This window comes from Rhinichthys klamathensis, unplaced genomic scaffold (assembly GCF_029890125.1).
Source record: "Rhinichthys klamathensis goyatoka isolate OS25496 unplaced genomic scaffold, OSU_Roscu_1.1 h1tg000275l_1, whole genome shotgun sequence".
In the NCBI taxonomy this organism is placed as follows: domain Eukaryota; kingdom Metazoa; phylum Chordata; class Actinopteri; order Cypriniformes; family Leuciscidae; genus Rhinichthys; species Rhinichthys klamathensis.
The window spans coordinates 1,077,525-1,099,334 of record NW_026606794.1 but is presented as its reverse complement, the minus strand read 5'-3'; the positions used below and the strand labels follow the sequence as shown (position 1 = coordinate 1,099,334).

General features: G+C 37.0%; 3 protein-coding genes across 5 annotated transcripts; all 3 read right to left on the bottom strand.

Moving 5' to 3' along the window:
- Positions 1–1,087: 1,087 nt before the first annotated feature.
- On the bottom strand, positions 1,088–4,772 carry sb:cb1058 (uncharacterized protein LOC394209 homolog). Of its 2 annotated transcripts, XM_056268719.1 has the most exons (4): positions 4,663–4,755; positions 3,643–3,802; positions 2,856–3,512; positions 1,088–1,889 (listed from the first exon to the last, which is right to left on the bottom strand). In XM_056268719.1, exons 3-4 carry the CDS (start codon positions 3,477–3,479, stop codon positions 1,737–1,739), a joined length of 777 nt encoding a protein of 258 aa, XP_056124694.1. In that variant the 5' UTR covers positions 3,480–3,512; positions 3,643–3,802; positions 4,663–4,755; the 3' UTR covers positions 1,088–1,736. The 2 variants fall into 2 exon arrangements, with proteins under 2 accessions (XP_056124694.1, XP_056124693.1); XM_056268718.1 differs by lacking the exon at positions 3,643–3,802 and having other exon boundaries at positions 4,663–4,772.
- A 2,146-nt stretch (positions 4,773–6,918) lies between these two features.
- On the bottom strand, positions 6,919–12,096 carry b3gat3 (beta-1,3-glucuronyltransferase 3 (glucuronosyltransferase I)). 2 transcript variants are annotated; one of them, XR_008809266.1, is made up of 6 exons: positions 11,890–12,096; positions 11,645–11,801; positions 9,889–10,243; positions 8,500–8,790; positions 7,500–7,754; positions 6,919–7,448 (listed from the first exon to the last, which is right to left on the bottom strand). XR_008809266.1 is itself a non-coding variant. In XM_056268716.1 (5 exons), the coding sequence occupies exons 1-5, from the start codon at positions 11,975–11,977 to the stop codon at positions 7,656–7,658; spliced, it is 990 nt and encodes a 329-aa protein (XP_056124691.1). In that variant the 5' UTR covers positions 11,978–12,096; the 3' UTR covers positions 6,919–7,655. The 2 variants fall into 2 exon arrangements, 1 of the variants encoding a protein (XP_056124691.1); XM_056268716.1 differs by having other exon boundaries at positions 6,919–7,754.
- Positions 12,097–13,616: 1,520 nt separating this feature from the next.
- On the bottom strand, positions 13,617–21,266 carry naa40 (N-alpha-acetyltransferase 40, NatD catalytic subunit). The gene is made up of 8 exons (XM_056268720.1): positions 20,898–21,266; positions 18,179–18,274; positions 17,971–18,023; positions 17,761–17,856; positions 17,332–17,490; positions 14,900–14,983; positions 14,738–14,815; positions 13,617–14,511 (listed from the first exon to the last, which is right to left on the bottom strand). The coding sequence occupies exons 1-8, from the start codon at positions 20,901–20,903 to the stop codon at positions 14,367–14,369; spliced, it is 717 nt and encodes a 238-aa protein (XP_056124695.1). The 5' UTR covers positions 20,904–21,266; the 3' UTR covers positions 13,617–14,366.
- Positions 21,267–21,810: the final 544 nt, after the last annotated feature.

Below are 21,810 nucleotides of genomic sequence, written 5' to 3'. Positions count from 1 at the left end.
ATTAATGTTTTTAGATTTGTGGAGTAACAGTTATAGTTCTTTATTATGAACTAGAAAGATAAAATTAGACCCTTGGGGTAAGATGACCCCCCAGAATTGGCACAGAAGGCCCAAAGTGGCATGTTGTTATTTTTAAATGAAATCATTATTGTAATTAATGGGGTTATTATTCAGAATTTCCATGAATTAGATTTCAGACATCTTCGCTTACATTAAAACCTATAGGTTAGTTGAGTAAAATAATTCTATTTGCATATGTTTATTGTTATTATGTTATTATGACATATATCTTCAATTAAAATATTGGCAATTGAATATGTAAATATTCATATGCCTATGTAAGTCACAGAATAATTTTACCTTTAAGATTAATCTCTATTCTGCTTTGTCCGTCAACGTTTATTCAATTAAACTAAATTGTCAAAATTAAATTTTAAATAGAATAGTTGATTTAGTATTTAATAATAAATAAATAAAAATGTTACATTTAGATAGCGCTTTTCTCTGCACTCAAAGTGCTTTACATAGAAGGGGGGAATCTCCTCAACCACCACCAATGTGCAGCATCCACCTGGATGATGTGACGGCAGCCATAGTGCGCCAGAATGCCCACCATACACAGCTTACTGGGAGGTCTCCCATCCAAGTACTAACCAGGCTCAGCCCTGCTTAGCTTCAATGGGCAACCAGTCTTGGGCTACAGGGTGATATTGCTGCTGGCATATTTTACAGGAATTACACTTTTATATATACAGTATATATATTGATATGGTTAATTCATCACACTAATGGAAGGTCAAATCAGACGCATTGCAATGTGGAATACCCCAAATGACCTAAATGACTTTTGACAAAATTCTTATTAATATATATATATATATATTAATAAGAATTTTGGTCAAAAGTCATTTAGGTCATTGGGGTATTCCACATTGCAATGCGTCTGATTTGACCTTCCATTAGTGTGATGAATTAACCATATCAACCACAATGTTAAACACTTTCTTGACTCTATTGCCATAGAATAGCATAATACTCCTCTTTTCAAAACAATACTTTTATACAGAATCAAGTAACACATGTTGAGTTTTTTTTAACTTTTCCTTTTTTATTAGCATTGATGTGATGTCACTATGCAAATAAAACAAGACATTACCAAACAAAAACTAATTTCACTTAGGCCTATGTGACATTAGGAAACTGGGTTATGTAGGTAAGATACAGAAGATAAATACATATACAGAACACAAAATCCATCTCTTAGCTCAGTTATTTATATACTTCACTGCCAGTGATGTTGTACCTGTTGATGGCTTTCTTTTTTATCTTTGAGCTCCCAGATTAGTTTTAAGAGTTAACCCTTTGGTACATAGCCTTGAAGAATACATTTTCATGGCCAAAGTACATGAACTCTGTTTCTGTTCACAGCTCCAAAATGTTATTGCATCCACACACAAACACAAACACACACACAGAAAACAACTTTCCATGGATAATAATAGTATAGGCATCATGTTTCCTAACAAGGGAACAAAGATCAGGTACACGCCTCATTAGTTAGTGCTGTGATAACAAATTCATACACTGATAAAAAGTTCAAATATTGACCTCTCATGTCAGGTTACATAATGATCAGTTTTATGCAAAGAACAACAATGCATATTAAATATTTGAGCACATTTCAATTAATAAATGAAATTACTCATCAATTTGAAAGAAAATACAAGTCACTCTGTTCAACTGAATTCTGCTAAAACACGATTCCTGTTCAATTCAGTTGTGTCTGCTGGTGTTGATGAAGAAGAGGTTGATGAGATAGGGGTCAGCGTCACACTGTACAGATTGGCAACGAAAGTCTCCCATCCTCGACGGAAAGCTCTGTCCATGGCCTAAAAGTGAAATAAATAATAAAGTCAATTAATCACAGAAAACAATATCCTTTATATAATATGAACATGCATCATATTAGAAGTTTGTTTACTGCAGGGTCATTGCTCTGAAAGGAAGAATGTGCCCTTATTGGCTAAACTAAAATACATGGAATGTATGTGAAGTGACGGGGTCGTTTGGTTATTTGCAGACATTCCTCCAAACAAGGTCACCTTTGACTGAAAAGAGTTGTTGTTCCTGTATTGCTTGATTCTTTCCTCTGACCAGGTGCAAACAGAAAACGGATAGTGACGTAAGTTAACAGATGGATCAAGAAACTGACTAGGCCTAATAAAACAAGGGGGGTGGGGTACGGACATACATGAAGCTATTAGTGCTAGGGTGGACCATAACCATGGGGTGATGGACTCTGGCAGAACTCAACAGACTGCTTATTTCAGCACAATTCAGAGAAAGGAACTTTAGCCCAGATGCCCCTCCAAAACATTTTCACTCTCCAAACCATAGATGGTTCTCTTTCATCTACTCAACTCAAGTGACGGAAAAAGCTATCCAATATGTGGCCTTATGGGGTCTAACAACAATAGGCTAACAAACAAACAAAAATATGTAAACAATTTTTTTAATATATTTATAAAACAGTGAGCAAACGCATGATTTGTATATTTATCTACACGTTGTTATGTACAGCCAATCATTAACCATAACTTTAAGTCTCACCTTGTTGTGTTTGATTCAATAACAAGAACCGACTCATAAGAGTCATTTGTTCGATGTAAGCTGGTTGCGCGCATGTTTTTATTCACTAAAAAGAACCGTAGCGCTGTCGCGGCGCCACTGAACAAGAACTCTGTCTGTCAGGGTATTACGGTATTCTGTCCGCATCGAAGAATGAACGTGAGAACCGCTAACGAAACGAACCCGCCCCGAACGTCATTCAGTAGCTACCGGTTCTTTATTCTTACCTTGTGATAATTCTTGAGAGTGTTCCTCTTTACAATTTCCATTGCCTCTCCTTTCAATTTGCCTTCTGTCTTCTTCTCTTTTCTTGTGTCTTCCATTTCCCCTTCTCCTTCCTTCTTCCCTGATATTAGAATCTGGTCATCAGCATGTTCCCTTATGGAGAAATGGACCATTGTTGAATCTGTTTCTCCGCTGTTTTCCAGGGTTTGGGTTGCTGGTGGCACCTCTGGGTTTAGATCTACAGAGGTGGATTTGTTGGTCTCATTACCCAGTTGTTTGTCTGATGTAAATTTGTCATATTTTGCCTTCCTGGAGCTCATCCTGCTCCAGCGGCGACTTAGTCTACTGGGCTTTCTCTTCAGTAAAGTGGTCCCATCATCATCCATCATACCCTGGTTAAAATCAACCACATGGTCATCCTCTTCAATCCAGCCTGGAACTGTCCCATTGTCTTGGCTGCTTCTGTTCAAGGCTCCTATCTGCTCTTCTGTGGGTGTGGGTTCTCCCTCCATCTGCACATCGTCTCCAAACATCTCATCCAAGCGCCCATAGAATCCATTAGCCTTGTCCAGGAAAGGAGGAGAACGAGGGGCCTTGTTCTTTTTGGAGCTCTTGCCGATAGTCATGGTCTTGAGAGATGGTAATCCAGTCTTTGCAATCTAAAGAGGAAGGAAGGAAAAAGGAAACATGTGACTTTGACGTGGTCATCTGTTGAAAATGTTGAGAAGAGGTCAGACAAATGTTTGTCATGGGAGAATTTACATAAAATTGTTCCACAACATTCCTTACATAATCAAACAAAAGAAGAAGAGGAAGAAGAGCAGCAGGCTTCCTCGAGGATACTGTCGAAATGAAGTCTACATGGCCTGAGGTTTATCTTTCCCCTCCATCCCACTGTAATGTGTGTTTATCAGTCATGTCATCATAGACACACTGTTCAAAGTTCATTCTGTGTGTATACAGCGTATCAGTAAGTTCCTATTTAGGGACAGTGTGTCTCCTAAACCAACAGACTACCCTCTGCTTTATGACTTTTTGATAAGATGAGCTCAAGTCTGTCATTGACTTTGACTCCAGTTGGTTGTGCTGGAACTGCAGCTGGTGCCGCCAAGACAGATGACTCAATATCACTCATAAATATGTCATACTTCACAGATTTAAACAGAGTAATTATTGCTTGTTTTTAATATTATTCATATAGGCCTATACAAAAGAAATGGACTGAGATTAATATTTGACCAGCAAACTTTTAGTAAAGCCTTTAACTTGCATACAGTGTGTCAAAAATGGGAACTAACAGTTTTCCAGATATATATAATAGGCTACTTGATATATAAATCAAGCAAATATTTTAATTTACAGGCCGTGCTGAAGACTTCAACTCTTTGGAAATGGTGCTATTTTCTCATATTCTCAATGCTGATTTGAAGGTGTCTTATTTACATATAAGTCGAGCTGTTTTTTACTAAAAGCCTTTTCTGTTTAGAAGAAAGGGAACTGACTTACTTCAGCGTTCAGAGTTAACCAAGTCAGAGTATATATAATTTGGTATTATAAATGATAGTTTACAGTTTACACATAAAAAAAAAAAAAAACCTGTATTTTCCTCTATACATCAAATGTATTATTTTTCTTATTCTTATGTGTAAACTATCATTTACCCTATCCCAAGCTCAAGGTTGCTTCACAATAAGCTTAACACATTCATGCATTTAAAGAAAAAGAAACATACATAAAATGACAGAAAACACGTATTAATAGCAGTAAACATATACATAACACAAGAGCATTCAAGTTTGAACGACTTACCTGCTGGCTGTGTTCGCGTGACTCTTCTCTCACTCGCTCTTTGTGTTCTGGGCCCAACTCACCTTAATCTGACACACACAATCGTCACACTGTCTGAACCTGTCGTCATTCAAGCACATTAATTCCTCCCCCTCTCTCTCTCTCTCTGTTTCGTTTAATTAACTGAAGAAGGGAAGCAGCCTACAAAAACTACAAAATAAGTATCAGCCAACTAAGACCTAAATACACAAACAGTATCAAACTTTTACTGCTTAAGTTGTAAAGTTGTAAGTGCAAGTGTTGCCAAGTACCAATATCAGAGGTACTGACTCACCTGAGCAGGACTCTTAAATGTGTTTTTGGGGATTATTCACTGGGTGGGGAACATGATGCACGGTCAGGGATTTTCATTTCCAAAAGGAATCCTAATCCACTAAGAACACACTCATTACACATATCCCAAATGTTCTTGCTTATTTACAGGTTTTTCCTTAAAAAATGATGTTGAAATAAATAAACAGAGTAAAATAGGGCCAAGGGAGCTCAAAATACAAAAGTAACTGTGATGGAAAGAGAATGAATGTATGCCTGGAAACATTAGGTGTGGCATTTAAGACTAAGTGACTCCTACAGGGTAATACTTAAGAAAGTGCATGTACACTTGGGTATTCACATGTAATTGTACGTCGGAGTGATGTCTAAATCTGTCTTTGGATCTCATTGTGTTCTTTAAAATAGTTTAATCAACAGTAGTCATTTGAAGAATCAACTACCCTTGTGCTTACAGACAGAAAACTGAAGAAGAGTTAACGTCACTGCCCAGTGGCAATGACCCCCGAGGATATATAGAGAAACAGCTGTTTCACAGATGTGATTACACTTGAGTGTTTGGTTAAGAGGGCACAGGATTCTGTAGTACTGTTGAATCATTGTAAAGAGGGGGTTTACTGCCTGCTTATTCAATCCTTCTGGTTTCTGGGGCTCACGTGGAAACATTATTCATAGATAAAGCTGGTGAAAGACTGACAGAAAACTCATGAAAAGTTTAGGATGAATTTGTTTCAAAAACATCTGAGATAAATGCCTGAGAAAAAGATCTTTTGTTTACAGCGAGAGTCATGACATAACAGGTGGTGCTTGAACATCAAGCTAACACGTGATGCTTCAAGGGGCTTTGACATCAGGGTTGTTCACCATTCAGAAATCAATTGAGTAGGAAATTAATTCTGTTTGCTACTGCTAGTCACAAACAGAATGCAGAAGTGAAATTTGATTTTAAATTGAGGTAGATTGTTTGAAGGTTTTGAAAAGTTTGAATTAGATCAATAGATTCTTGTCATTCCAATAATTACACTGAGTGCAACAGTGTCCATCCACTTTTTCAGCTGTGTATTTCCTATTCATTTTGCCCATAAAGTTTTTTTTTTTTTAAGAGTCTTCATTGAAGAGTTATAAGCCATGAACCAAACCAGCTACGGGGTGAATCATAACATTACGAACTTTTGATTAAAGGTTAGGTAGGCAATTTTAATACATACATTGACAGGGAGGTAGGACATTGTATCTTTGCATTTAAACCGAATTCAATAATTGGACAAACATTTTATGGTCCTACGCCTTTAACGGGCCATACATATAAATACATTTAGACCACTTAACTTTGTGATTGCAATCAGGATGTGAAGAGACTTTCAACCAGCATAACACAAACATTTTCTGGAACAAATCACTAATAAGTAAATATTGCAAAATGTGCATATATAGAAATATTTTGATAGTTTAAGAATGAAGGGAGACTATTATATCATTTGCTGTGTTTCATGGGAGTTGGCGTGCGCTAAAGAGTTCAGTTTGCTTGTTGCGACTCTTTGATTGGTGGAGATGCAGTAAAGCAGTTTTTCACCAGGAATTCTGCTGTTAAACATGAATATTTCAAATAAGCTGAAATAATGCAGGCTGATTGCTTCAACAAAAGCATATACAATGTATAGAGTAGAACTGTCTTTAATAGTTTATTAGTTATCGTTAAAAATCAATTCCCTTATCCAGAAAGTGAAAGGGACCAAACTGTTGCACTATATTCAACTTCCTGTGAAGTGACCAACTCATGAATTGGAAGGGAGCCAATACTTTAATTCAGAAATGTTCACATCTTGATTGACATATTTACATTCTTACATTTGGATTCAGTAAAACAGGAAGACCTCTAAAGCATAACACAGAAAACTTTCCCAGCACATGGAATAACGAACTGTCCAGAAACTGAATTTATCCGCTTCATTCTGCTATCTACAGTTTTAACATCGCCACCAGTATGATGATGTGCATAACAACTCGAAATGTTATCACATTCTCTAAGTGTTTTCACTCTTCGTTGTTTCACAGGGTCAAGTGACATCATCTGTACTTTACACCGTGTCACCTGAAGCTTTACCAGTGCCACGTACACAACATGCCACTGGATTAAAGATAATCAAAGCATTTTGATTCAAGAGATTATTAATGGCATAAATAGACACCGTATCTGACCTATTTACATCCTCCACTTATCAGTGAAAAAAAAGTCTTTATTATCAAGACATAAGACAAGTACACCTAGAAAGACAAAGACATGGACAGCATAGGCATAATGAGTTCATATTATAATAAATATATATTCAAGCAAACCTCACACTTCTAATCTATAAATACAAGCTCATCATCTTAATGATTGATACCATATGTACAATTCCCTTTAAATACTGTTCAAGTGAACAGGTGATTAGGATGGTTTATCGGGTGCAGGATGAATTATAACAATCCATTTCCTTTTAAGCTGCAGGTTTCTTTGTGTCGCTGCATTCACCTGCACTCATCACCTCATGTCTTTGGTGTGCGAACCCAGAAATCACACTTACAGTAGTGTCTTCAGTACATTACAATTTACCTCTTGCCATTTAAATAAGAGAATCTGTTTGGCACAATGGAAGTGTGGATGTTTGGTAAAGTTCAGGCATGTTCTGAGGAGGTGGTGCTCACACCTCCACATCCGGATCTGAACCCAACCCTTGCTTCTGCAAAGCGTCTTCCCTCTTCATCTTTGGCTTCTCAGTTCGGGTGTGCCACACCAGCACCTGAGCAAGAGGAAAATCATTTCAATAGTACGTAAAGGAATAGTTGACCCATTCCAAAAAGGGTTGGGAAAAATTCAGATTTTAAGAATTGGCTCACTTTTAATTTGAGTTGGAATTTAAAATGAATTCTCCACACAGAAATTCGAATCGGAATTAGTTTAAATACCTGAATAACAATTCAGAGAAGCAGGTCATGGGATTCAGAAATTGAATTGGAATTTTGAAAGAATTCTTAATTTATTTCCAAATGTACAACCCTGATTCCAACGAAAGTGGATTTCTTCCCTTCTGCCATAGCTCTCGAAACTCATTAGGTTTGTGCATGTCACATGACTGACCATGATGTAGTTACTAAACTAGTACAATTTAAAAACATATCCGGAATCCAACTGTTGCACTATATTATTCAACTTCCTGTGAGGAACTCATGAATTGAAAGGGAGCCAATACTTTATTTTTTGTTGATTGAAATCAAATTAAATTTAAATATTAGATGAAAAATGTGAAAATTAGAAATGTGTCCTTGGCAGCTAACTGAAATAAGTGATACAATTACAAAACTAAAACAGAAATACAAATAAATGTATACTATTCAGAAATGAACAAACTAATAAAAATTACAAAAGCACATACAAATTTATTTTCATTTACAAATGTAGAACAGCTAATAAACAGTCATAAAATAAGCTAATATGCAGCAATGCTGATTAATCTCCAAACACTAGGTGCCGGATAAAGGATATACCTTGGAGCACAAGTCTGCTTTGGGTTCAAGGTCGTCCATAGTAACCAGGTGTTGAAGGAAACTACTTTCCAGGAAGCCCATCTGAGCATCACCGTCAAACCGTGCTTCGGGATTGGTCATTACCAACCTCAAGGACACTGCAAAACCAGCCATGTCCATGGGGAAAGGGCGATTGGGGCGCCAGCCAGTGTGGAAACGCACAACCTTCCCATCCTCCACCACGGGCCGCTCAAATTTCATCCCGCCCACCAGACCCACGGGCCACACAGAGACACGGTATGTGTACCGCATCTGGGGATGATAGGAAGGAGAGTGTGAATGGAAAAGAAGTATGATATAGACAAAAAAAAAAAATCAGGAGGCCTTGTGTCCATAGGCAAAGACTATGTACAGACCCAGCATGGTTTTGAGAAGGGTTGGTGTAATTGAGACTCCAAAAGAAAACATCTGTTACACCTTTTTACACCTGAAGCACAGCTCCACCTGGAGGTTTAACCTGTAAACACCCATTAAATGACTTGAGATGATCCCAAGTTCAGCTTTCATTGAAATTCTGCAAACCATTACAATACAATCTGGAACAAACTTTCACATCTGGAGAAGTTTTGCATCTAAATCTACCAATAAAAACTTTATTAGTACCATTTTCTACATATTAGAATAATAGAATTAATTAAAAACGTCATTACGATCAATGAAATAACATGAAAAGTACAGGAACTATGTAGTGATAAAATAATTTTAGTTCATTATTTATTTATTTGTTTAGATGTTTTTTTTTTTATATATATTATAAAGAAAATCACTGTAGAAACGGTTTAGATTTTCTTACAAAACTTTAGAAACACAAGGTCATCAAGTGTCCAAAAATATGACTGGTGGTAAACACTACTGTTTAAAAGTTTATAAAAAGAAAAGAAAGAAAGAAATTAATACTTTTATTCAGTACAGATGCATTACATATATTTTATTATGTTACAAAAGATTTCTATTTTCAAATACATTTTTCTTTTTAACTTTGTTAATCAAAGAATCCTGGAAAAAAATGTATTACAGTTTCCAAAAAAATATATATCAGTTTTCAACATTGATAATAATAAGACATGTTTCTTGAGCACCAAATCAGCATATTAGAATGATTTCTGAAGGATCATGTGACACTGAAGACTGGAGTAATGATGCTGAAAATTCAGCTTTACCATTACATTTTAAAACATGAAAATAAAAACAATTATTTTCATTTGTAATAATATTTCACAATATCACTGTACTTTTTGATCAAATAAATGCAGCCTTGGTGAGCATAGGAGACTTTCAAAAACATTGAAAAATGTTGCCGACCCCAAACTGTTTAACGCTAGTATATATGTAACCATTAAAACACCTCACCTCTTCAAAAAGCTGCAGGCTGTATGTGTTGTCATCATCAGCAAAGTACACCACAGCCTCCTCGAGGGCAGCCGCTTCCTTTCCCTCAGCAGCGGCACCCATCTCTCTGAGCCAGCGTAAACCCTCGTTCCTCTGCTCAGCTCCCCGAGGCTTCAGCCAGCTGGGATCACCTTCCTGGAGCTTCCTGTCCTTGGGGGTCAGCTTGTGCAGGTGGGTGTAGGTCAGGCCAGATGCAGCCAGGAAGTCTGTGACGAGCGGAGTTGGCTGGGGAGCGTCCTCCACCACGATCCAGTGGAGCTGAGGAACATGGAGGAAGGTGAGAGACAAACGAGTGAGCTCAGCTTTCTGCACCAGTCTGGAGAGAGGATGAAGAGGGAGAAAGAGAGAGATTCAATTCTGTGCAGTTTAGGGTGAGACTTTCCTCAAATTATTTTTTATTCTCATCCACAGAACATGCAAACTTCTTTAAACCTCATTTTGGAGATATTTTAAAGGGATAGCTCACCCCAAAATTTTGTTATTTACTCACCCTCAAGTTGTTCCAAACCTGTATGAGTTTCTTTCCCCTGTTGAACACAAAATAATATATTTTAAAGAATGTTGGTAAGCAGACAGTTGACGGCACCCATTGACTTCCATGGTATTTTTTTTCCTACTATGGAAATCAATGGGTTCCGTCAACTGTCTGCTTACCAACATTCTTTAAAATATATTATTTTGTGTTCAACAGGGGAAAGAAACTCATACAGGTTTGGAACAACTTGAGGGTGAGTAAATAACAAAATTTTCATTTTTGGGTGAACTATCCCTTTAATGTATGAAGGGCCATTCAGAGCGTGTTTAAAAATGTGAGATGCAGGGAAGTGGAATGGAAAAAAGCACAAGGTTTAGAGATGCACTTTTTAAAAAGTTGAACTTCTTTTAACTTGAGCACCGCCTTTTGTAGTATGCCATGTCATGCACAAGACATGGCAAAAGACAAAAGATGCAAGGGCTAGGTCAATCTCGCGCATGTTTACATCAAGAACAATGAAAAATCAGTGCAGTGGATTGCAAGAATGTGAGATGCAGGGTAGTGAAGTAAAAACAACAAGCTCTAGAGACGTTTTTTAACTTGAACACTAAGTTTTTTGAATGCGTGTCATCAGCGAGGTGTTGAAAGAAACACGAGACAAAAGCGACAATGGTGAAACACGTCAGTCTAGCGCATGTTTACAAAGAAATAAAATGGAAAAGAATGCAAAAACGTGTTCTGTGTGAACGCTGCCTAAGAATGTTTACCATGTAGCTGTATACAGTATTTGCATACTGCAAAGCTAAGGGGCTGTTCACACAGAATGCATTTTTGCAATGAAAGATATGAGCAGTGGAACATGAGCACTGACTCATTTCCATTATTGGCTTTTTTTTAACAGTAGGTTGCAAAAAATCGGTTCAAACCGATTCTTTACGTCATGGCGTAAGCATCATATGGTTGGTAAAGCTAGGACGTCTCTGATGTAGCATTTCAAAAAGTAGTGCCAAATTTACACTGGCACAGAAGTGCTTCTGAAGTGGCAGTTAGGTGTCTTTCCACAGACTGTTTAATGCTGCTCAGAGGTGGCATTGATGCATTTACACAGCAATAACGGAATAAACAATATATAAAAGGTATAATACTAGGGGTTGAGGTGGGTCTCAGAGCAGGTATCATTTAGACTCTTTACACTGGATTTTGAGCAGGCACAGACCAACCGTAACTCGGCTGCCTACATACCTTGCATATGTGGGTGTTATCACATAAATTTTGGGCACATCAGTCTTCTTCAGCTCTGATGTTTTTATGTGTTCCTGCAGCTTCTGAAGCTCCGTTCGCAGATGAGAGATCTGCTGATCTTTAGACATGCCATGATCTCTACAGTCACAGCGTTGACCTGCAGAGGGAGATTCACTGTCATGGTTAACAATGGCTGGTTCAAGGCCGAATGAACAAGGTAATGATGATAGTGATTCCAGTCTTACCCAACTGCATCAGCGCATAGATGAGTCCTAGCAGTGAGACCATGAAGTACATGACAAACACAGTCTTCAGCTTCAGCCTCATTCTCATGATGACCTGCTGATGCAGAAATCAAGACTGACGGAGAAAGGGCGATGAAACCGGTGATCATGAAGACAGCCCATGTGAATGCATCATAACAATCATGACTACAGATGGCGGAAAAAAAGGGGATGGTTTGCAGCTTCCCAAATACTTCCAGTGAAAATAAAATCAGATATCAATTTCAGTAAATATGAATTTACGGGAACAACTAATGTGTTTTAATAAATTACACTCAATGATGTGCATTAAGGTAAAGTTGAGGTGAATAAATCCTTTCCGGTCGCTTCATTGTGTGTATTACAGGCAGCGTTGTGCGTCTCTATGCATACTAGAGTAGCGCAATATGATGTACAGCGATCCCATTCATCCACTGCGCAGTACCAACAACTTCCGCTTTGAATGTGTAACATGGTCAATGATCTCCTGAAGCATGGAAATAAACCATAGTTCCGCCCTTTAACTTTTGTTCCAAAGACGTTAAACCTTTAACCATTTAATAAGAAAAATTCCAGTGAGTGAAATAGCAGATTCTTTAACTTTTTTGTATTATGACCTATTGTGAAAAAATGTAAAGGGCATTTCATCATTAGCATATCCACCATAAATATACTGATTTCGAAATGTCATTGTAGTGATTAAAAGATATCCAAGGGTCTGACTTAGCTGATTAAATTTCTATTTAATAATAAAATACTCTTAATTTATTCCAGCAGCTTTCATATGAGCCTTTGTTGCTTATTTTCAGCCAGAAATCCATCTTACATCCATCTTTTATGTCCATCAGAATGTAGTGTTGTGCTGTCTGAATTATCCCATTGTTTCCCAAACAATTATTTCATAATAATGAAACGTGTGATTATGTATATTTTTCAACTCAATCTATACTATAAATGAATTAGTTTATAAATTAAAAGAAATGAATCCTTTTATTCAGTAAGGATGCACTGATCAAAAGTGACAGGAAAGACTTTTAAATTTAAATTCATTTTCCAATAAATACTGATCTTTTGAACTTTTTATTCATCAATCATTATTCAAAGAATCTTAAACATGAAATTGTAGAGCAGCACAACTGTTTTTAATATTGATAAATAAAATCTTAATTGAGCACCAAATCATCATTAGAAAAATCGTGATTCACGTGACACTGAAAAATGGCTGCTAAAAATTCAGCTTTGCCATCACAGGAATAAATTGCATTTTAAAATTAAATTAAAATAGAAAAAAGTTATTTTAAACTATAAATTAATTTCTAATGTAAAATTGTAAATAGTGCCATAACCAAACATTCCTTAAAATAAACATGATGAGGATGCTTTTCTCACTTAAAATGTTCAAATGACTCAAACAACAAAGCAACCTTTCTTAATAAAACTGAGAGTGGGGATTTGGTTATCAGTGTCAAAACTAAAATCAATAGTTAAGAACAGCTTTTTCAAGATACATTTGAAACGCAGTAAAACGAATCAGTCCACTAAATATCAAGAAGTCAAACAAGATTTCTTTATTTGTTGCATACAAATCAAACGCATAACAAAGCTGGAATGACCTTTCGTTTCAGTTCAACAGGAGAGCACAAGACAGGAACACTCATCTCTCAAACTGTTTTTAAGTGTTGTATATCATTTTCCAATGTTTTTGAAGGCAAATAAAATGTACATTGCAAACAGATTATATACAGTGAAGAAAAAAATGGAAATATACAGTAATGACATGATAAAAGAATGTTATGATAAAAAAGTAAAATGAAAGTATATATCTACCATAGCTAACATGCCAACCTCTTTATCAAATCAAACATCAACATAATCCTCATCCATTAGTTCCCTAATATAGCTGTTATAAAACATTTTGTTGAATGACCTGAGACAGTCTAAGTGATTACGAATTATAAACAGTACAGACTGTAGTTTTCATATTCTTGAAGTGAGAAGCAAACTTCAGCTTTTAGTTAAAATACATTTACCCTGAAAAGTGGTATAGAGTAAAATGGCTGTAATAACCACTGTGACCAACACCTGCATTCACTCAACAGACGATGAGTGAAGGAAACTTTCTGAAAAAACAACGACAAAAAAGCAGGCTTTTTTCGGATGACCCTCACCATGCTGATACCTGAGGTGAGAGAAGTCACATTTGGATCACAGTGGCTTTTACTGCCATTTTTTTGTCATTCAAACCTTTATGTAACTGAGAATAGCATACTATCGCTTATTACGTGGAATGCTGGATGAGCTTTTTTAAGTTAAAAACCAAGAGCAAGCATAGAGGGGGTTTCATTGATGAATATGGGCAGGAGAGTCTGTTTTAAGGGCTTTCTAAGAGGGGATTGTGGGTGATGGGATGTAGGGAATGAGGATGAGGAAGCTCTGAAAGAACACATGAAGGCTTGCTCTTAATGGCAGCAGCCTCCACAGTGGCCGCCCCCATGCGCATGCCCCGACACATCGCCATATTTTGTTCTCCGGCTCAGAATCTCATAGGAGCAATCTTCTCCACAGCAACCGGACATACTGGGTGATGTTTCATCAATCTCAAACCTGAAAGGAAGAGGGCAGCCATTGGTGAATTCATATTTTAACACTGAATAAGCATTGCAGATTTTTTCAGTAGTTGGCTAGGCACTTGTTGCTATGGCAACTGCCATCATCTAGTGTTTGGTCTATCACAAAGGCCTGTATAAAAATCTGCATTCAGAGGAGGAACAGGAATTTCATATAGTGAGGAAGTATTGAATGTGTATTAGTCCAGAAGGACAGGACTTACTGTAAAGCCTCCCTAAAGAACTGGTAAGCCCCATGATTGTGTTTAAATACAGTCAGCATGACCTTTTTCATTTGCGTGCTGAGGAAAGAGAGTGAATTATGAGTTTTGGAAAAAAGTGCTACACAGGAATAAATTCTTGGAGTGCTGTGTTTGTTGTGGTACCTGTTGGCGATAAGCTGAAGGATTTGGATGAGAAATTTCCCCAGGCCTTTCCGTCTGACTTTACTCTCCAATTGGACTTCATAACTGAGAAAACATAATTAGAATCAGTCAGATACAAACAGCAATCTCTGAGGTCATGTGTCTTATATGAAGTGAATCAGTGAAGTCACACGTTGCAAAAATAACAAGCGAGCCCTTCCACACACTCACACAAAACAATATGTGCAATGATAAATGGACAGACAGACATGCACAATACATCAATAAGCTGATAATTGTTTTCATGTTAAGGACAATAACTGATCAATTCCATCCTATTTGAAATGTTTTTAAAAAAAAAACACTCAATTTAAATCAATCATTTTAAATTACACATGTTAATTTTGGCATAACACTATAATATACTGTCAGGAAAATGGATATTCATTCTTTACATTTTCTAAAAATTTTATTAAATTAGTGTTTGCCCCTGGTGTTAAGAAACGTTTTCATTAATCCAATCACAAGTGGACAATGCTAAATACAGGTGTAAACGGGGTCTAAAGTAGCGGCCCCTGGCCGTAAATTCAGGTAGGGCAGATTCTGGGTCTTAGCGCTTGTTTATGATAAACATTTTATATGCTTTATTTCCTAATCGCTAAACACATCAGACACATTTTTGGCAGAATTCTAATGTCCTTGCGTTATTCAGACGGAGGGTGGCGCTCTAATGATGATTGACAGACTTTAGTACACAAAACAAACGCATAGAATGCCATATTAGAATTGCTTTAATGTAGTATTTATTGCGTCCGAATGTCGTTTTAAAATATTGCAAGGTATGTAGGAATTCCAGTGAGGAAAACAAAGTCATGTCTATTCTCAGAACAAACATCAGAACTACTGTGTATAAAGGCTATTCACAATAGCAAGTTTAAACTAAAGGGTTTATACTTTAATTTGATACGCTACTCCACATAGGATGAACAGACACGCCAACTAGTTAATAACCTGATGCAGACACATTGCTGAAGCTGACTGATAGCGTCTTGGTCTGGAGCAAGGTTTATGTAAGCTAACATGAAAATAAATCTCAATTACAGTACACTGCAGTTCCACTTTTCACCAGATTTACATTGGAGATTTGTGGGGCACTGTAGAGCTAACCAGGTTATGAAAGTGGACAAAAGAGATTAAAACACCAGGTGTAAACGGGAATATATCTCTCTCATCATTTGTGATCCGATTGACCGAAACGCATCTTAATACTGGGTGTAATAAAAAGGTGTAAACACGGCCTAAGTTAGTAGGTTTTAAGCCGCGTTTCCAACACAGGAACTAGGAACTTTGGGGTGGTACTCCGTGTTTCCACCGCAGGAACCAGGGTCTAAATGAAGTTCCGGGTAAATATTTCCCCCTCCGAAAGTCCCTGCTTGTGAGGTAGTACTTTTTCAAAGTTCAGGAATTTCGGGGGAGGGACTTGGGCGCTGATCATGCTGATTGGTTGAGTTCATGCCGCATTTTGATTGGTTGACTCCACGCAGCATTTTTTTTCAACCACCATCTGTTGCGGTGCGTGCAGTAACTGTTGTTTGCTATTTGAATCAACAATGGAGTTTAAAAAATAAGACAGACAGACCGACGACGAGGTTCAGGCTAAATTTATTAAGCTTAAATTCAGAGGATGAAATCCAGTGGGAACTGTAAAGTAGCACGCAGTCCTGCGTCACTGGACTAATTTGCCTAATCTTTACGGTACTTTAGACCGCGGTGATTGGTTGACTCCACGCAGACAGCAACAGGTCTGGGGGAAAAAAGTTCCTGGGAAAAATTGTTCCAATTACAAAGAATTGCAAAGATTATCTAAATGTAAAAATAGGGGAATTTAACAATTAAATGTCAAATATTGATTAAGAAACAAAAAAAATCCTCCCACCTATATCAGCCAATAACCCAAATTGTGTATTCTGAGGGGCCGTTTACACAACACCGTTTTCAACTAAAAACAGAAAACTTTGTGCGTTTTGGTCATTTATTTACATGACAACAGCGTTTTGAGGTCTTGAAAACACAAATTTTTGAAAACTGGTTTCAATGTTTTCAATAACCGTTATTGTCTCAGTGTAAACTACAACAACGCAAATTTGTGAAAACCGTGACATGCACGTGTGTATAACTTCAGTCTATAGGTGCCAAGTGTTTCTTTACAAAGTGACGTCGCCAACTACTGGCCAAGCATGAATACAAAATGTATTTTTGCGGATCCGTGGGAACAAGGATCGTTTTAACAACGTTGTTGTCAGTACGCGAAAAACACAAAGGAAAAACTTTTCGGTTTTTAGTACATCATTGTCATGTAGACGTACCCTTAATAAACTGACAGATTTTTAATAATCATCAAAGAGAAATTTATAGCTGTCCTGTGTGATCAGTAATAATTAAAGCAACATTACCAATATAAAACCTCATCTCCACACTCCACGTCAAATCGAAAGTGGGAAAATGCTAAAGGCGTGGAGTCAGCATCAAAGGCCAGGAGATACCATGCTCTCTCGTCCTTCATCTCCTCCCTTTTCTCTCTCTCCTTCCATCCCCACTCACTCTGTTCATATCTGCCAAAACAATGGAACAACAATTCACATTTCGCAGAAGCAACACATGCACAATACTCATAGGTTTATATCCTTGTTCAAAGGGACATTTCTCACAAAACTGAATGTCAATGGGACACAAAATGCTAACAGGCATCCATTAAGAAGCTATACGGGAAAGCTCAAGATCCCAGACACGAAAAATTTGACAATTAAAGCAGCATAAACTTCAAAGGCAGTAACAATATGGGATGTTGGATTACCCCACATGTTGACTTGCTCAATACCTACAGCGTCTGCATGTTGGCTCTAGTCAACTCATAGGCCCACTCCACTGTATCTGGACTCAATGCAGCTACCCGTTTACACTCAATCACCAGGTTTAGCCTGTGACCGATTCAGACATTCACAATATTAGTATAGCATAAAAAATGAAATGATTTTAGTTCACCAGTTTACAGGCAGACACATCTGGTAAAGGGGAAAACAAAGACAACATACCCATTTCTGTCATACTTTTTGAACACTGGCATAGCAGACAGAGGATCTTCAAGCTGTAAAAAAAAAAAAAAAAAAAAAAAAAAAAAAAAAAGGGACACACATTGCATCAATATTTCTCTATTGCAAGAGCCTAAACAAACATAACATACACAATTTTAAGACAAGTCCACACATATTTTGTAAAATGTTTCTTTCAGATTAGTCATACCTTATTGGCTGCTTCCACCTTAGCACACACTGCATCCATAGCTGCCCGTTCTTCAAGTCTTCTCTGCTTTTTCTCCTTTGCTCTATTTGATTTTCTCTAAATGGTAACGGAAAGACATACTGTCAAACACCACCCTCAGATAAAGACTGAACAAAACCATCTGAAAAATGTATACTTTACAACAAATCTAGGAAATTTCAGAGCAAATATAAACAGACATCTGATAAGGTTTTAATTATTTCTACTCTAGAGAGGAGGGTGGTTGATGGTCGGAATAATATGAATAGACATATAGTGAGTTCTGAAATGAACCGAATCAACACTGGTTTAAATTAAGACGAATAATGGCACTATTGTTTTCTGTAGAGCTGCTTTACAGCTGAACTCTAAGTCATTTCATAATTGATTGATTTTGCAACATTAAAGAGATAGTTCACCCAAAAAAGAAAATTCTGTCATTATTACTCTAACCTCATGTTGTTCCAAACCTGTAAGACTTTCGTTCACCTTCAGAACACAAATGAAGATTAATAAAAAATTTATAAAATACAAAAACGGACACTTTGATGTTTAAAAAAGTTCGGTAACGCTTGCTTTTACAGTACAGTACTTACAGTGTACTTACCTAGAAAGTACTGGCTAATATAAGGTAAGTACATGGGTTAGGTTCATGGTTAGTACCTAGTTATTACCCAGTAATTGTAATTACTATAATAAGTACATAGTATGTACATGGGTAACAGGACTGTAAAAGGAAGCGTTACCAAAAGTTCATAAAAACTAATCCATATGAATTGAGCGGTTTAGTCCTGAAGAGAAATCGAATGCTTTATATGATGAACGGATTTAATTAAGTCTTTTATCCACATATAAACATTGATCAGCAAACATAAACAGAAGCTCATCTGAACCTTGCTTGACATGCGAGAACAAACCTGGGGAAAGCTGAAGCTCAAACGTGCTGCGTAACGCGAGAATGAACCTCATCAGTTCTTACACATCAAGCAAACATGATTGAGCTTCCGTTTACCACAACTGATGTGTGCTTTGATGAATAGAATATTTATGTGAATAAAAGCCTAAATTCAATCTGTTCATCATATAAAAAGCGACCGAGTCTCTTAAGAAAATTCGGGCTAAACAGCTCAATTCATATAGATTAGCTTTACGATCTTTTTTATGAACCTTTATGAAGCGTAAAATTGGTAGTTGCGTAACTGTCAACGAAGGGACAGAAACTCTCAGATTTAATCAAAAAGATCATTTGTGTTCCGAAGATGAACGAAAGTCTTACGGGTTTGGAAAAACATGAGGGTGAGTAATCAATGACAGAATGATCATTTTTGGGTGAACTATCCCTTTAAGACTGTTATTTTCCTGTTTATTACATTGAAGCTGCTTTGAAAGACTATTGTATAAAGCACAGTATAGAAAAATGTGACTTGACTCAATCTGAGACATTTGATAATCTTGGATCGTTTGTCCTGAACTTGTAGGCTTTTGGAAAAACTTAAAACAATCTGATAATAAATGAAGACTAAAAGGATCATCAAATCAAGTACATTTTGCAAAGACGGTCAGATGTTCCATTGAAGCACAAGATGCTCTCGAAATGTTATTTTGAACTTGTCACAAAAAAGTGGAATTAAATGCTTATTTTACCATAATTACCAATTCATAAATAATATTAGCTAGCAATTTACAAAATGTTTTAGTTTATTTTAGCTTTAAAAATACTTATTGCACACAAGCTGAAAATCTCAAAAAAATTTCTACAAATAATTATCCAGGTCAATATGCATCCATAGCTAGCAAATTGCATTTGTTTCTATCCACGTTACTTCATGGAGATTAGTGACCCATTTGTGGACATCATATGATAGTGGTATTTCTGTAAATGTGAGGATTTAAAGCCTGTTTAAAAAAATAACAATCTAAATTATCAAGAAGAGTAGGCTACATATCTAGCTCGAGGAGCAGAAAGCAAGCTTTTCTTTAGCTCAAGGTATAGTAATGGCAAGAGAAGCAGGAAACAGGTGCTGAGAACACAAAGCACGTGGAGATGAACGTGGTTAATAATAGTTTTATAAGGGCTTGACAATGGAGGGCTCAGTATATAAAGTTCACTACTGCCAGATAAATGTATAATTCCAACCCGACTGACTGAGCACTAGCGCTGTCGTGAAAGGTTTGATCTCGCAGTGGCTGCTGGCATCATGCGAATTAAAAGCCTGTGTATTATGGAGCTCAAATACACCATATCTGACCAGCTCCTCCTATGACTTTGATGCATCGACTGTTGGAAACTGATAATACAGGCAGTTTGATGAAAACAGCAACAGTTTGCCGTATTATATGTATCAGTGTTATTGTGCTTAGTGTTAAAGAAATGGCGCAGTCGACGAGGCACCTGAAATGAACCAGAAACCATTTGAGGTGGACATTTGTGTACTTAGATGGACACTACAAGAATCTATTCGGGGCCTGAACATCTTTAACGTTAAACCACCAATTTTTTTTACTACCACCACCCCCCTCGTTATTCATGAGCTCCAGGTTTTTACCTCCAGCACACACACCCAACACACATGCATTCACATACACTCTTTCCGGGATCATGATTTGCTTCCATCAGTCTTTGTTCAAATTGCCGCACACATTTATCAAAACCCAAGAAAGAGCAAAGCTAACAACATACAACATGGACATACAAACTCACCCCCATTGTGCAGATTTTATACGACCACCTTGACGCGACTATTGCACTCTAAAATGCTTTAAAGAAGTTAGAGATCAGAAGATGAGATGTGGTCTGTGGTAAAGAATGTTAAAAATGCTAACGAGCGAGCTAGTCTGATATAATACAGGAGCTCGCAGGGTTGGCAGCTTGAAAAACACTCTATATAGGAACTAGCGACGGCTGTTCGCTTTTATTTTTTTCCTGCCAGATTCGCGCCAAGAAGCGGGGACGAAATTTCCGCGCTCTACTCTCCCTTTCTTTATCTCCTTCTCCTTTCCTCCCTCCCTCTCTTCACTCTTTTCTTTCCCTCTCAGCAACACTGGGCATTAGCCGTTGAGTCTTGGGGAAATGACGACATAGGGTTTGGGGTTAAGGGTCAAGCTCTCTCCACATGCTTCCTCATGTTGAAAGGTATTTAGTAACCTAGAGCTGTAAAGATAAATTGTTGTTAATGACAAGTAATTGATATAAATGGCGGTTTTCTTTGATGAATATCGTGAATGCTGTTTTTTTTTGCAACCTAAAACATTCTTTAAAAAATTAGGGGATACAGGATACTTAAAAAGTCACAAAATAAATATTGTGCACAAGTTATATAAACCTTGGTTTTAAATCACATTTGCAAATTATATTGGAATATATATATAATTATATATTAAATCACATCAAGAAGAATGTATTCTGAATAAGCTGTAGAACAGGACAGTTCTGTGACATCATGACTTCACTGTCTTAAGCTATGTTTGCTAATACAACTTGATTTACAAATGGATAATAAAACAAAATAGAAAGTGTCTCTATTTATTGTTGGCATCCATCATCTCTATCCTTTTGTTTCATGTAATACTGGCACTCCAAAACTAAAACTACATCAGTGATGTAGGCCTATTTG

What these genes read in the sequence shown, in the direction of transcription:
- b3gat3 (XM_056268716.1), bottom strand. Translation starts at nt 11,977, where the DNA reads ATGAGAATGAGGCTGAAGCTGAAGACTGTGTTTGTCATGTACTTCATG. An exon ending in CTATGCGCTGATGCAGTTGG is followed by an intron (nt 11,802 to 11,889) that starts GTAAGACTGGAA and finishes CTCCCTCTGCAG; the next exon opens with GTCAACGCTGTGACTGTAGA. An exon ending in GCCTGCAGCTTTTTGAAGAG is followed by an intron (nt 8,791 to 9,888) that starts GTGAGGTGTTTT and finishes TATCATCCCCAG; the next exon opens with ATGCGGTACACATACCGTGT.
- naa40 (XM_056268720.1), bottom strand. An exon ending in AGGTGGAAGCAGCCAATAAG is followed by an intron (nt 18,024 to 18,178) that starts GTATGACTAATC and finishes TTTTTTTTACAG; the next exon opens with CTTGAAGATCCTCTGTCTGC. An exon ending in TTCTTTAGGGAGGCTTTACA is followed by an intron (nt 14,512 to 14,737) that starts GTAAGTCCTGTC and finishes TCTTCCTTTCAG; the next exon opens with GTTTGAGATTGATGAAACAT.
- sb:cb1058 (XM_056268718.1), bottom strand. Translation starts at nt 3,479, where the DNA reads ATGACTATCGGCAAGAGCTCCAAAAAGAACAAGGCCCCTCGTTCTCCT. An exon ending in CTCTCAAGAATTATCACAAG is followed by an intron (nt 1,890 to 2,855) that starts GTAAGAATAAAG and finishes TTTCACTTTTAG; the next exon opens with GCCATGGACAGAGCTTTCCG.